This window comes from Diabrotica virgifera, chromosome 10 (genome assembly GCF_917563875.1).
Source record: "Diabrotica virgifera virgifera chromosome 10, PGI_DIABVI_V3a".
Taxonomy (NCBI): Eukaryota; Metazoa; Arthropoda; class Insecta; order Coleoptera; family Chrysomelidae; genus Diabrotica; species Diabrotica virgifera.
The window spans coordinates 141,753,302-141,765,775 of record NC_065452.1 but is presented as its reverse complement, the minus strand read 5'-3'; the positions used below and the strand labels follow the sequence as shown (position 1 = coordinate 141,765,775).

General features: G+C 35.3%; 1 protein-coding gene across 2 annotated transcripts in view; it reads right to left on the bottom strand.

Annotated features, from left to right (window-relative positions):
- LOC126893237 (protein phosphatase 1 regulatory subunit 37-like) overlaps positions 1–12,474 on the bottom strand; it is a 115,064-nt gene that overhangs the window by 13,591 nt on the left and 88,999 nt on the right. For both annotated transcript variants that reach the window (XM_050663219.1, XM_050663220.1), the window contains exons 9-11: positions 2,553–2,741; positions 2,378–2,497; positions 494–825 (exon numbers count right to left, since the gene is read on the bottom strand). In XM_050663219.1, the coding sequence (XP_050519176.1) occupies positions 494–825; positions 2,378–2,497; positions 2,553–2,741 (641 nt within the window). The remainder of the gene's footprint in view (positions 1–493; positions 826–2,377; positions 2,498–2,552; positions 2,742–12,474) is intronic.

Below are 12,474 nucleotides of genomic sequence, written 5' to 3'. Positions count from 1 at the left end.
TTGTTTCAACATGCCGGGGGCCTCGTATAATTGATACGGCTGATACGGCGGTAGCTACGCCTCTGTCTAAGTCATAGTTCGCCCCGCAATATGTTATTACATTAATTATGTCTTGCTCATCTTTTTGAGATGAGGATGTGGTCAATTTGATTGGCTTCGTTGGTTCCTGATATTTTCCACGTTCCATTATGGATATCTTTTCTCTGGGAGTTAGTACTGACAACTACATAATTATTTACTGCTGCGAATTGTGCAAATCTAAGTCCATTTTGACTGGTTTCAGTATGCAAACTATGTTTCCTAATATATTTACAAAAGTTACTTCTTTCCCAAGCTTAGCATTAAAATCACCTACTGCTATAATATGCTACAGTTCCAATTTTTTTTTCTGTTCCCTTGATAGACACCTGACAGCGCAAAAATTTTACCTGGCTAGTAAGGAATAGTTACAGGTATTTAAAGTAGTAAAATTAGTTAAAAATACAAGTATTACCTGGATTTTGATCTCGAACTAGGGCTAGGACTATGACTAGTGCTCGCAGAAGTCGCATGGCCTTCTCCACCCGTTTCGCTAACTTTCACTATATGAAAGCGACTTTTGGGCGATGGACTGGATACAGGAGATGGGATTGGCGAAAGTCGAGAAGAACCTACATGGAATAAGCTAGTCGATTCCGGCACAGTGTATCTTGGTTCGCAATTTAGGGACATTTTACGAGATATAATATGAGTATCGGGTACGTCTTGTTCCTCATTTATAAATGATTTGTTGACAGTACATATGGCGGACAGTTTTTTTACCAGCTGGGAGTATGCTTCCGGATCCTAAAAAAATTATTTTAATTAACTTGACTGTATATTTGCTTATTTACAAAGTTCAACACGCCTTGAAGTCATAGGGCTAAAATACAATTAAATACATTATATTGTTACACTTCTTGAAAGTAACTTTATTTAACTCCATCAACAATATTATTACAATACTTTTACAACTTTTACAAACTGACAACTTTAATCTTCAAATGCTGAAATACAACTGTTCTAAAATGTCAAACACATAATATGTTTATATGGCTTTTCTGACGCTTTAGATGTCACCAGACATTTTTGGGTTATTCCATGACATCTAGAACATTCTCGTACGTGACTACTAGCCCGGTCAAAGAACAATCTGACCCAAAAAAAAATAAAGGAAGGATGAAAATTTGGGAATAGGTAGTTGAAATTGTCTATTATTATATAAGAAAAAGTTTACAATTCTACATCCCCTCCATTTTGTAAAATCTCCTCCATTGTACAAAATGGAGGTGAATACCTCTTCTCGGGGGGTGAAAAAATTTACATTCAAAATAAGTCCGGAATTGGATAAAATGACTAATTCTAAGTAACTTTTGTTCTATAGAGTTTTTTTACTAAATCGATACTTTTCGAGTTATTTGCGACTGAATATGTTCATTTTTAAATGTTTTTGGACGGTTTTTCGCAAATAACTTAAAAAGTAAGTATTTTATCGAAAAAACTGTTCTTAGTAAAAATATAGCTTATAAAAAAGTGAAAAGAATGCTGTACGCATAAAGTCTGTATACCCAGTAGAAGCGGAGTTGTCGCTAATGAAAAGTAGGTTCTTATTCTTCCAATTCCAAATCGAATATTTCAAAGTGAAATAACCAAAAAACGGTTGTAAAGGTTTATTTTTATTTCAAATAAAAAATTGTATATATGACATCCACTTTTAATCTACTTCACAAACAAAAATAACAAACAGATTTGTTGCCTGTTCAATTCAATTCAATTCAATTTTATTTCCAAAGAAGAATTTTGTACATTGTACACTGTCTCTTGCTACTTATCTCACCACCCTCAAGAACTTTTCCATATACTTGTTAACCTTTACAACATTTTCCGTCTATTCCACCATACCCCCATTGGCATAATTTGAGCAATAAATCATGTTATTGAATACTCAAGGAGCCCCTTGTAGCGGAATGTAAGTACAACACGTTATCATTGCATAATTACAGACTGCATACATTTGCATGTGTTTGTAGACATGAGGGCGTTTGTTGCTGCCGTTATGTGTACGTGCATATGTATTTGTCTGTTGTCTTAATAACCTTTTATGTATGTTGTTCAATATTGGCTTGATCTTATGGATCTTTTAGCATCTTTTATAACCAGACACTGTTCTAACTCTGGTTTTCATTTGTAGGATTTAGTTACTTGTAACCGTTGACCTGAAGATGCTCTGCATATTATAGAGAGCAAAACCGGTCGTCGGGAGTTACAATAAATAATTTAGAGTACGCCTGTCTTTTACTTCATTCAAAATGAACTCTCATATGTAACCCATTCAACATTTAAAACAATATATACTTACACTGCAAGACCTGTTGTTTTCATCAATTTCAATTTTATTTATCTTAGAATTGGTTAAAGCCTGGCAGAGTTTTTCGACTCCATTTACCTGGATCGCTTTATTTCCTTTCAGATTAATTTTCTAAAAAAATATAAGAATATAAATACGATAATTATTATAGTTCTACACAACTTACCCTAAGAGTTGTATTATTTGGTATAGCTGCTGCAAGTTCGTATACTCCTTTGCATGTCAATAATGTACATTGTAATCCTAAACCTTCTAGGGATTTCGTTAACGGCAAACTAAGATTTATATGCTTAAGTACTGCGTCAGTCAAGTTGTTGTAACCAACATTAAATGTATGTAGGTTTCTACACTTTTCCTAAAAAAACGTTTAGTTGTAAAAAAATAAATTGATGTTAAATAGGTGCTCAAGAGGCAAGATTAGGACCTGATTAAAGAAAGACATTTCAAAAACATCTCACAGACCAAGACAGATTTATCAAATGCTGAATTGGTTGCACATGCGACTCCATTTTCTAAATAGGTAAGAAAAGAAAACACTCACAATTAGATTAGTTTTATTATACCTTAGCAGTGGCGACGCGTGACTTTTTCTGAAGTGTTACCAAAACCAGATGCAAAAAATCTTATTTAAAAAAATGAAGATATGGCTAAATGTATATATAGCTTCAATAATATCATTTTGTATATCACTTGAAACTCTCGAAAAAACAGATGTTTCTAGATGTTGCAAAATTTTTGATCTTTTTTGGCAATTAATGTTAACAATTCCTTGTAATTGCCTCGATTGTCAGAGTCGTCGCCCTCAAAATGACCAAGAAACGCTAGTTCTTGTTTGGCCAAAAAACATACGGTATCTATTATAAGTGTGCTAAGGATATACCGATCTATTTTTTTAACAAACTCATTATGTTTAACAATATTTGCTTTAAAAGCTTGGTTAAGAGAACTTTCGATTCTTGTTTTTCCAAACTGAATCAAATTGGGTATACATCTTACATGTAGGTAACGGAGAAATTTCATGTCTCCTTTTTAAAACTCTAACACTATTTAAATCGTGAACCTGGCCCACCCATTTTTCTGCAGAAACCAGAAGACATGGACAACAATACAGTCTATTTTTCTTGCAACCACATAACCAAGGATTTTCACTGTACCAACTAAATTTAAAATATCGAACTACTTTTTTTGATTCCTTTTTTAAATTGTTTAAATAGGTCTTTCATTTTCAATAATCTCATTTTTTTTCTTCAAAATTATACAAGGAGAATTACTTTTCAAGTAGATGATCGATTACGCAGCGACACTCATCCATGGTTAACTGCACGCACACTTTTTATAGGTACTGTAACCAATTTTAAATCTGGTAACAGGGCTACTGATATACACAGCGCGCTTACGCCGTCGCTTCTTCAAAATTTTCAGACACTATCCGGTCCCGAGCGCTAGCGCGGATATAAGCATTGTAACCACAAATGAGACTGGTAACAGAGTATAATAAAGTGCAACTGAGTCACATAAACTCGCCAATATTTTTGTGTGTCTACGAATAGTTGGCTATTTACTGAGTTAGGTACTATTACCACATAATATAATAATATATTTCTATTGGTAAAAATATTGGTAAATGGAATTATTCATCGTCATAAAATATTTATTTGCAAGATTTTTAACTGTTACCAATGGTAACAGTGGTTACATGGAAGCTTCACCAATGTGCCTTAGTAAGGCTCCTACGATGTTATATTTTCTCAATATTATACTGCGGAGTTGAATCCTGAACACTCACTGAAACAATGGAGAAAAACTGGAGAAGCCTTCGAGATGTGGCTATACAGGCGAATCATAAGGATGTCATGGACGGACAAGATAACCAACAAGACCGTACTACGAAGAATTGGGAAAGAAAGAGAAATGATGTATACGATTAAAAGAAGAAAGATAAAATATCTCGGACACATGAGAAACGGCACTAAATACCAATTATTGAAAATAATCCTTCAAGGCAAATATTCTGAAAGCGAGGAATTGGGAGAAGGAGAATATCATGGTTAAAAAACCTGTTAAAGCATCAGTTAATAAAATAATTATACCCCGAATGATCGCCAATATTCGAAACGAATAGACACCAAAAGAAGAAGATACCTTAGGTGACCTTATCTCTTCTCTGTCCTGTTTATTTTCTTTACCTTTATTTAATTAGTAAAACTGTTTTCTGTTTGGCTAACGACTTAATATTGATAGCCCAAGATGAAGGTAAAGTCTACAAAGAGTATCTCATGCATCTTCTTCCTTTAGATCATCTGAAAGATAATCTATAAAGACTAGTCCGCAGATTCAACACAAGAACAAAGTAATTCAACTCGGAAAACTGAAGCAATTGTTATTAATGCCTGTATGTAATGTCTGTATATAAAGAACTAATTCTACAGGGTGTAACAAAAATACAGGTCATAAATTAAATCACATATTCTGGGACCAAAAATAGTTCGATTGAACCTAACTTACCTTAGTACAAATATGCACACAAAAAAAGTTACAGCCCTTTGAAGTTACAAAATGAAAATTGATTTTTTCCGATATATCGAAAACTATTAGAGATTTTTTAATGAAAATGGACATGTGGCATTCTTATGGCATGAACATCGTAAAAAGAAATTATATTGAAATTTGTGCTGCCCATAAAAATTTTATGGGGGTTTTGTTCCCTTAAACCCCCCCAAACTTTTATGTGCGTCTCAATTAAATTATTTTTGTAGTACCATTAGTTAAACACAATGTTTTTAAAACTTTTTTGCCTCTTAGTACTTTTTCGATAAACCAGTTTTAATCGAGATGCGGCTTATTTTTTAATATGTTTACATAAAAATTTTATGGGGGTTTTGTGCCTTTAAACCCTCCAAATGTTTGTGTACGTTCCAATTAAACTATTATTGCGGTACCATTAGTTAAACACAGTGTTTTTAAAACTCTTTTGCTTCTTAGTATTTTTCAGATAAGGCACCTTTTATCGAGATGTGGCTTCTTTTTTAATATGGTTCAAAGTATACCTCAAACTGTAATTTATACATAAATTTTCATATTATTACCAAGTCTCTAAAATCGTACTTAACAGTACACAAATATGTGGAAGATTTGACAAAATATTCAAAATATCTCAAAAAAAAACTAACTTTTCGAAAAAGTACTAAGAGGCAAAAAAGTTTTAAAAACATTGTGTTTAACTAATTGTGCCACAATGATAATTTAATTGGAACGTACACAAAAGTTTGGGGGGGTTTAAGGGAACAAAACCCCCATAAAATTTTTATGGGGTACACAAATTTCACTCTAATTTTTTTTTCAGATGTTCCTATCATAAGAATGTCACACGTCCGTTTTTAATAAGAAACCTCAAACAGTGTTCGACCTATTGAAAAAAATCGATTTTTATTTTGTAACTTCAAAGGGCCATACGAGCCGTCATATTACCCGTATGCGCGCCAATGGTGAATATTAAATTCTTACTTCTACGTGAAAAAATGTACAAGAACTACGTATTAAAATCCAGCAAATTGCATTTGCATATCTCAACCAGTTTTAAAGCAATACATAAATCGTCAGTTTGTAAGAAAAATTTCAACACCCCCTATCTCGGAAAAGAAGCATCTGCGGACATACCGTTTATAAAGCAAACTGTCATTATTTTTTCATGCAGAATTACCCCTTAAAGTTTGCCATACTTATTTAAAAACGCCCTGTATTGATGAAAAACATGGCTAGTTGTTAAAGTAACTAACTTTTTTATTATCCAACATAAGCGAATGAATCAGAAAACAAAATGTTGAGAAAACATGACGCTATAGTTGGAATTTAATTTCAATATTTTATAAATGCTAGAATATTCCACAGGGTGATTCGAACTTTGAGAAAAAAACACAGTTTGATTGGTACACCCGGTATACAATGAAAATTTAGTTGTTTAGTAAGAATACTATTACAGCAATATTGTTAAAAAATAAGGCTATAATATATTAAAAAAAACACTTAAATCGGACAGCAGGTTTAGGAAATTTGAGACATCAAAAAAGACCCATTTTTAAGGTGTCCGGTTAATTTTGCACCCCAGTGTACATATTATACTTGAGTACTTCGCAACATGAAAACTGAACATACCCGATTGTACAATAAATATATTATACACGGCTCACTAAAATAATTAGTTACGCCCCTGTACTACTGATTACTTAAAATTCAAGTAGTATTTATGTAACCTTTCTGGAAACTCCAGGTTATTGTTGAGACTCGCATTTGAACCCCTCGCCGGGGCAGATCGTCAAAAGCTTCCTAACGAGAATCATCTCTAATCTATCGACGCTCCCGCTATTCGTAAAAAGGCCGCATTTTACCGGCTTTTTTTGCTATCGTTTTATACCGCTCAGATAATTCAATCTGCTCAGTATTATCGACGATGATTTATTTAGCGTATTAGTGAGTGCCTTACAAATGAACCAAATGGATTATGGAATTCAATCAGAGCTCTGATGTGACACGTCATCAAGGAATAAAACTGTAAGTACTCTACATGTATGTGAACATAACTTATTAGTCGTGATACTGTATGCATTTTGAACCATATACCTCTCGTAGCAAATATTCTTTGTGCCATTTATGCAGATAATACTTTAAATTACATATGAAAAATCGTTATCTACTCTTAACCAGCTTACCTATGGGAATATACTCTATAACCGTACAATAAGTATAGGTTACTATTGTTAAGGATACTTTACGTATTGCCTAAACATTTCTGTTCCATCGAGCCGTATCATATTAATTATTTATTAATTAAATCCTCAAGGTCCTTCGTATTTGCATATTTTGATAATCTCTATTCTGAGAATAACGGTTTTTCATTTATAGTGTCTTTCTGTTGCATTTGGAAATTTCCAAGCCACGCCGCCCCGGCACAAAAATAAAATATTCCTCTCTTTCTGCACTCAAATTCTCAGTATTTAACCCAGCACGTCTCTACAATAGCTGGTAGGTTGTTAAGCCCGGTCTACACGTGCAATTTCAGAAACTACTTGCTTTGTTCAAATAAAGGAGTCGTTTTGTTTGTATGAAAAAATATTTGCATATATTACATTATTTTATTTTCGTAAATATATTTTTCTGTTTATAGTATACAAAAAGTGTACTCATTTCTTGGCTGATAGTACGGGTGTTATAATTTTAACATTGTTTGTTCAACCTTTTGATTTAAATTAAATTTATAATTTTGAATCCGATTAAGCCTGGTTCACAGGTTACAAAAATTATTAAAAATAATTTTGTTTTCTTGCATAAATTGTAAGTTTTTGCTACATTTAGCTTCGCTTAAGCTCATTTTACACTTCTAGAAAACTATAGAAAATAAATAATTGTTTTTTCCTTCAATTTAATTAATTTAAATACTTGTTAAGGGTGTCTCACACTTGCTGAAAAATACCCATTTTGGAAAATTGCATATATTTTGAAATTTTATAGTTTTGCATTTCATATACTAATCTGCGCTCATACAGGGTGATACTATTAAGCCAATCTCACACTATTAAACGTGTAATATATAGTATATTGTACATATTCTCTCATTTTCGCATCGATTTATAGGTTTAGACATTTGCAAATAATCTATCTAATCTCACATTCTCGCAACATGGCTGACCGATCAAAATATAACCGACAGAGGCTCACCGCAAAACTTGATATAACCAAGTTGGCTGATTCGGTTCCCACAACTCTTAATTCTCTAAACAAATATAAAATTCGTGAAATAATTTCACAACTCAAACATTCTTACGGACTTTTCCGCGATGCTCAAAATGTGCTGGAGACGATCCCCGAGGAACCTACCCCCTCTACTGATTCCTCTGTGGTTTTTGATAAATATTTGGATACAATTTCTCTATTGGAAGAAAGGTTAGAGGTCATTGAAAGTTCTAATGTGACTGCTACCCCCTCCCTCCAATTTGACCCTAATTCTTCTCTAACCTCACAGTCTATGGCTAGGCAACGAACAGTAAACCTCCCTCGTATTCAGTTAAAACCATTTAGTGGCTTAGTTACTGAATACAATTCATTCATTGAGACCTTTGATACAATAATAGGATCTGATACTACATTAAGTGATCTGGAAAAACTCATTTACCTCAAAAGTTTTCTAACTTCCGAGCCTTTGACGCTTCTCGAGCATATCCCACTCACAGGTGACAATTACAAAATAGCCCGGGATAACCTGACACAAAGGTACGCCAACTCTAAATCGCTTATCAAAACTCTCATCTCTCAAATTCTTGATGCGCCTCCTATTTCTGGAAACGCAAATCACTCACAATTAAGAAATTTTCATACGGTCATGTCAAATAATTTCAAGGCCCTATTGAACTTGAATAGGCCCCCTTCAGATCTCTTGCATTTACTTCTCATACATATCGCTACTCAGAAACTCGACGCACCTACCATTAGGGCTCTTGAGTTCCAATCCGGTGGTAGCCAAGCTACCCCTGATTTTGTCCATTTTCTAGGGGAAATCGAGACACGCGTTGTTCATCTTGAGAATATTCAATCTCAATCAAAACCAAAATCGACTACTACTTCCAGACACTCTTTACACCTAGCCTCAGACACTTCTACCAGTAACCTTTCGCCTCGCTTAGGTCCTAAGAAATGTTCCTATTGCAACGACTCTCACTCGATCTACTCTTGTCCTCAGTTCAAGCAGTTGAATTCTAAAGAACGTTTTAGTTTTGTCAAACAAAATAAATTTTGTATTAATTGTCTTGGGTCTCACATGCTCGATCAGTGTAAATCCAAATTCTCTTGCATAGTTTGTAAATCTCGTCATCACACGTTGCTCCATTTCGACAAAACGGGTCATAGTAACCCTTCCGCGGCTGTTGGCCAACACAACTCAAATAATCATAATAAAACCGCTATCTCAAATAACTCCCATACACAGGGTAATTCACAACAGGGGCCCTCACATGTTAGAGCTCCTGAAACGGAAGTTAATCTTCAAAATTCGACTCCACATTCAATGGCTCTATCTGCAGCCTCGCTTGATAATCATTTGGTGTTATTAAGCACACTCCAGGTCTATCTTGTCGCTCCTAGCGGCAAGAGGGTCTTCGCAAAGGCACTCTTAGACTCGGCCTCACAGGTTTCATTTATTAGTGCTGACCTCGTAAAGGAACTGTCACTCACCACTAGAGATGGAAAATTACGGATCAATGGAATTAACTCCACCTCATCCTCGTCTCAATCTATTGTAGATACAACAATTTTCGCTGTCGCTAACGACGTTCCTTTTGACATCTCGTGCTCTGTACTCCCAAAGATAACAAATGCGCTTCCTCAAATTTCTATTTCGGCGAGCAAACTAAACATACCCTCAGAGATACCATTAGGTGATCCGATGTTCCATGTAACATCCCCAATTGGTATCCTGCTCGGTGCAGACCTGTATAACGATATCATTCAACCTGAAATAATTCGTTTGGGAAAAGGTCTTCCCGTTCTTCAACGCACTCTACTCGGGTACACGATATCAGGGTCAGTTCCAGACTTTGCTCTTAAGTCGAAAAATACTAAAAAGGCTTTGGAATTTTATTCAAACTCTCTCGTTACTTGTTGTTCTCATAACACTCCTTCCGCCGTAAATGAGCCGGTAGTGTCCAACGAGGAACTATCCGATCATTTACAAAAATTCTGGGAGCTGGAAGAAGCCGCTCCTCAGAACACCGATCTCATTAATGATCACCCCGCTGAAATTAATTTTGTAAAACATGTTAATGTTCTCCCCAATGGACGATATGAGTCCACACTCAATCTCAAACTCCCTATCGAAGATATAGACATGGGAAATTCGTTTCTCTCGGCAAAAAGACGTTTTCTCAGTCTCGAGAAACGTTTTCAACTCAACCCTGATTTATTGGAAAAATATCAGGACATTATATCGGAATATCTCAATAACGGACAAATAATTCAAGTGCCGTTAAAAATGCTAAATGACTCAGGTAAACCTAATTACTTTCTCCCTCACTTTCCCGTTTTCAAATCCAACTCTACTACTTCCACTCGTATAGTTTTCGATCCAAACAATAAATCGTCTACGGGAATCTCCCTCAGTGACGTCATAGACAAAGGTTATGTCGTCCAACATGAACTTTTTGACATTCTCGCTAAGTTTCGTCAGTTTAAATTCGCACTAGTAGGCGACATCAAGGCTATGTTCCTACAAATCGCCATTTGTCCCACTGAAACATTTCTGTTAAATTTTCTCTTTAGGGACAATATTCAGCAGCCTTTACGGTGCTATCAATTTCAAAGATTACCCTTCGGGCTCCCAAGTAGCCCATTTATCGCTCAAAGAGTTATCAAGCACATCGCTGACAACAACAAACATACCCACGAACTTGCTACTAGTGTTCTGCAAGAATCTATCTATATGGATGACCTGATCAGCGGTGCTGACAGTCTTCATGAATTAAGTTGTCTTTTCGAACAATTAACTTCTTTGCTAGAAACCCATGGTTTCCTCCTCCACAAGTGGAACTGCAGTTCTTCAGAATTTCTGTCTCAACACAATTTAAATCCCGTCTCTGAAGTCAGTCTTAACTTCACGGGATCTGATAAAGTCTTAGGCATATTCTGGGATTCAGAACGCGACCACTTTTCGTTTAAAACTCCTATCTTCAAATTGGCTAATGTTGTTACTAAACGTACTATTCTCTCCTACATTGCTACTTTGTATGACCCGCTAGGATGGTTATCCCCTGTCCTTGTGAACGCTAAGCTCTTGATACAGGAAATATGGTCCCAGAAATTGGACTGGGATCAACCCATTGACTCACCCATCATTATGAAAAATTGGCAAAACCTCTTATCGACATTCAAAACTATAGAAGAGGTCAAGGTACCTCGATGCTTACTTTTACAAAAGAAAGTTGTTGATGTTCAATTAATTATTTTCACCGACGCATCGGAAAAAATATACAGCACTTGTGTGTATCTCAAAGCGACATACTCAGACTTTTCTGTATCGTCGCGGCTTATCGCTTCTAAAAACAAAATTTCTCCGCTAAAAAATAAACTCACCATCCCCAAATTGGAACTTTGTGGAATAGTGTTGGGAGTCACTCTGGCTCATAGACTTTTTCACATCTTCAAGAAAAATTTGAGTATATCTTCATCTCATCTCTTTGCTGACTCTACAATTGCCTTGTCTTGGATACTTTCTAAAAAACACATTTGGAACATTTTTGTACAAAACAGAATTCAAAAGGTCAATTCCTTGTTGGAAACTTTTCCTTGTGATTTCCATTTCGTCAGAAGTCACGAAAACATCGCTGACCCCGCTTCCAGAGGGATAAATGTCTTTGATAATCCCCAGACCACCGAAGACTGGTTATGCGGACCTAGCTTTATTAGAGACAATCCCATCGATTTTTCTCTTCATCAAATTCCTCATTTTCAGGATGATCTTCCTGAATTAAGGAAGTTAGTTGTCTCAAACATAGCAACAAATCACGAACTCAACGACACCTTTGAAAATCTATTCGCTAAATCTTCTTCTTTTCGTAAAATTCAAAGAATTGTCGCTTATCTTTTTAGATTCATCAGTAATATTAAAAAGAAAATAAATAACTCTCCACGAGATACGGATATATTGACGCCACCCGAAATGGAGATCGCTGATCACGCGATCATCAGGTATATCCAAAGTATCTACTTTAAAAAAGAGATTCTTGAATTGAAAAATGCTAAACTCGTGACCAATAAAGCCATTCGTAAACTCAACCCCTTCCTACAACATAATGATGGGCTGATTCGTGTGGGAGGACGTCTCCGACACGCCCCCATATCGTATAATCAAAAACACCCCATTCTACTTCCTTCTAAATGTCGAGTTGTAGAACTAATCTTGACTCAAGCTCATCATAAGTTATTACATTCAGGCGCGCAAACAGTACTTTCGTATGTCAAAATGAAGTACTGGCCAATTGACGGATTAAGACAGATTAAACGCTTAATTCGTAAGTGTGTAAACTGTTTCCGATTCATGACACCCA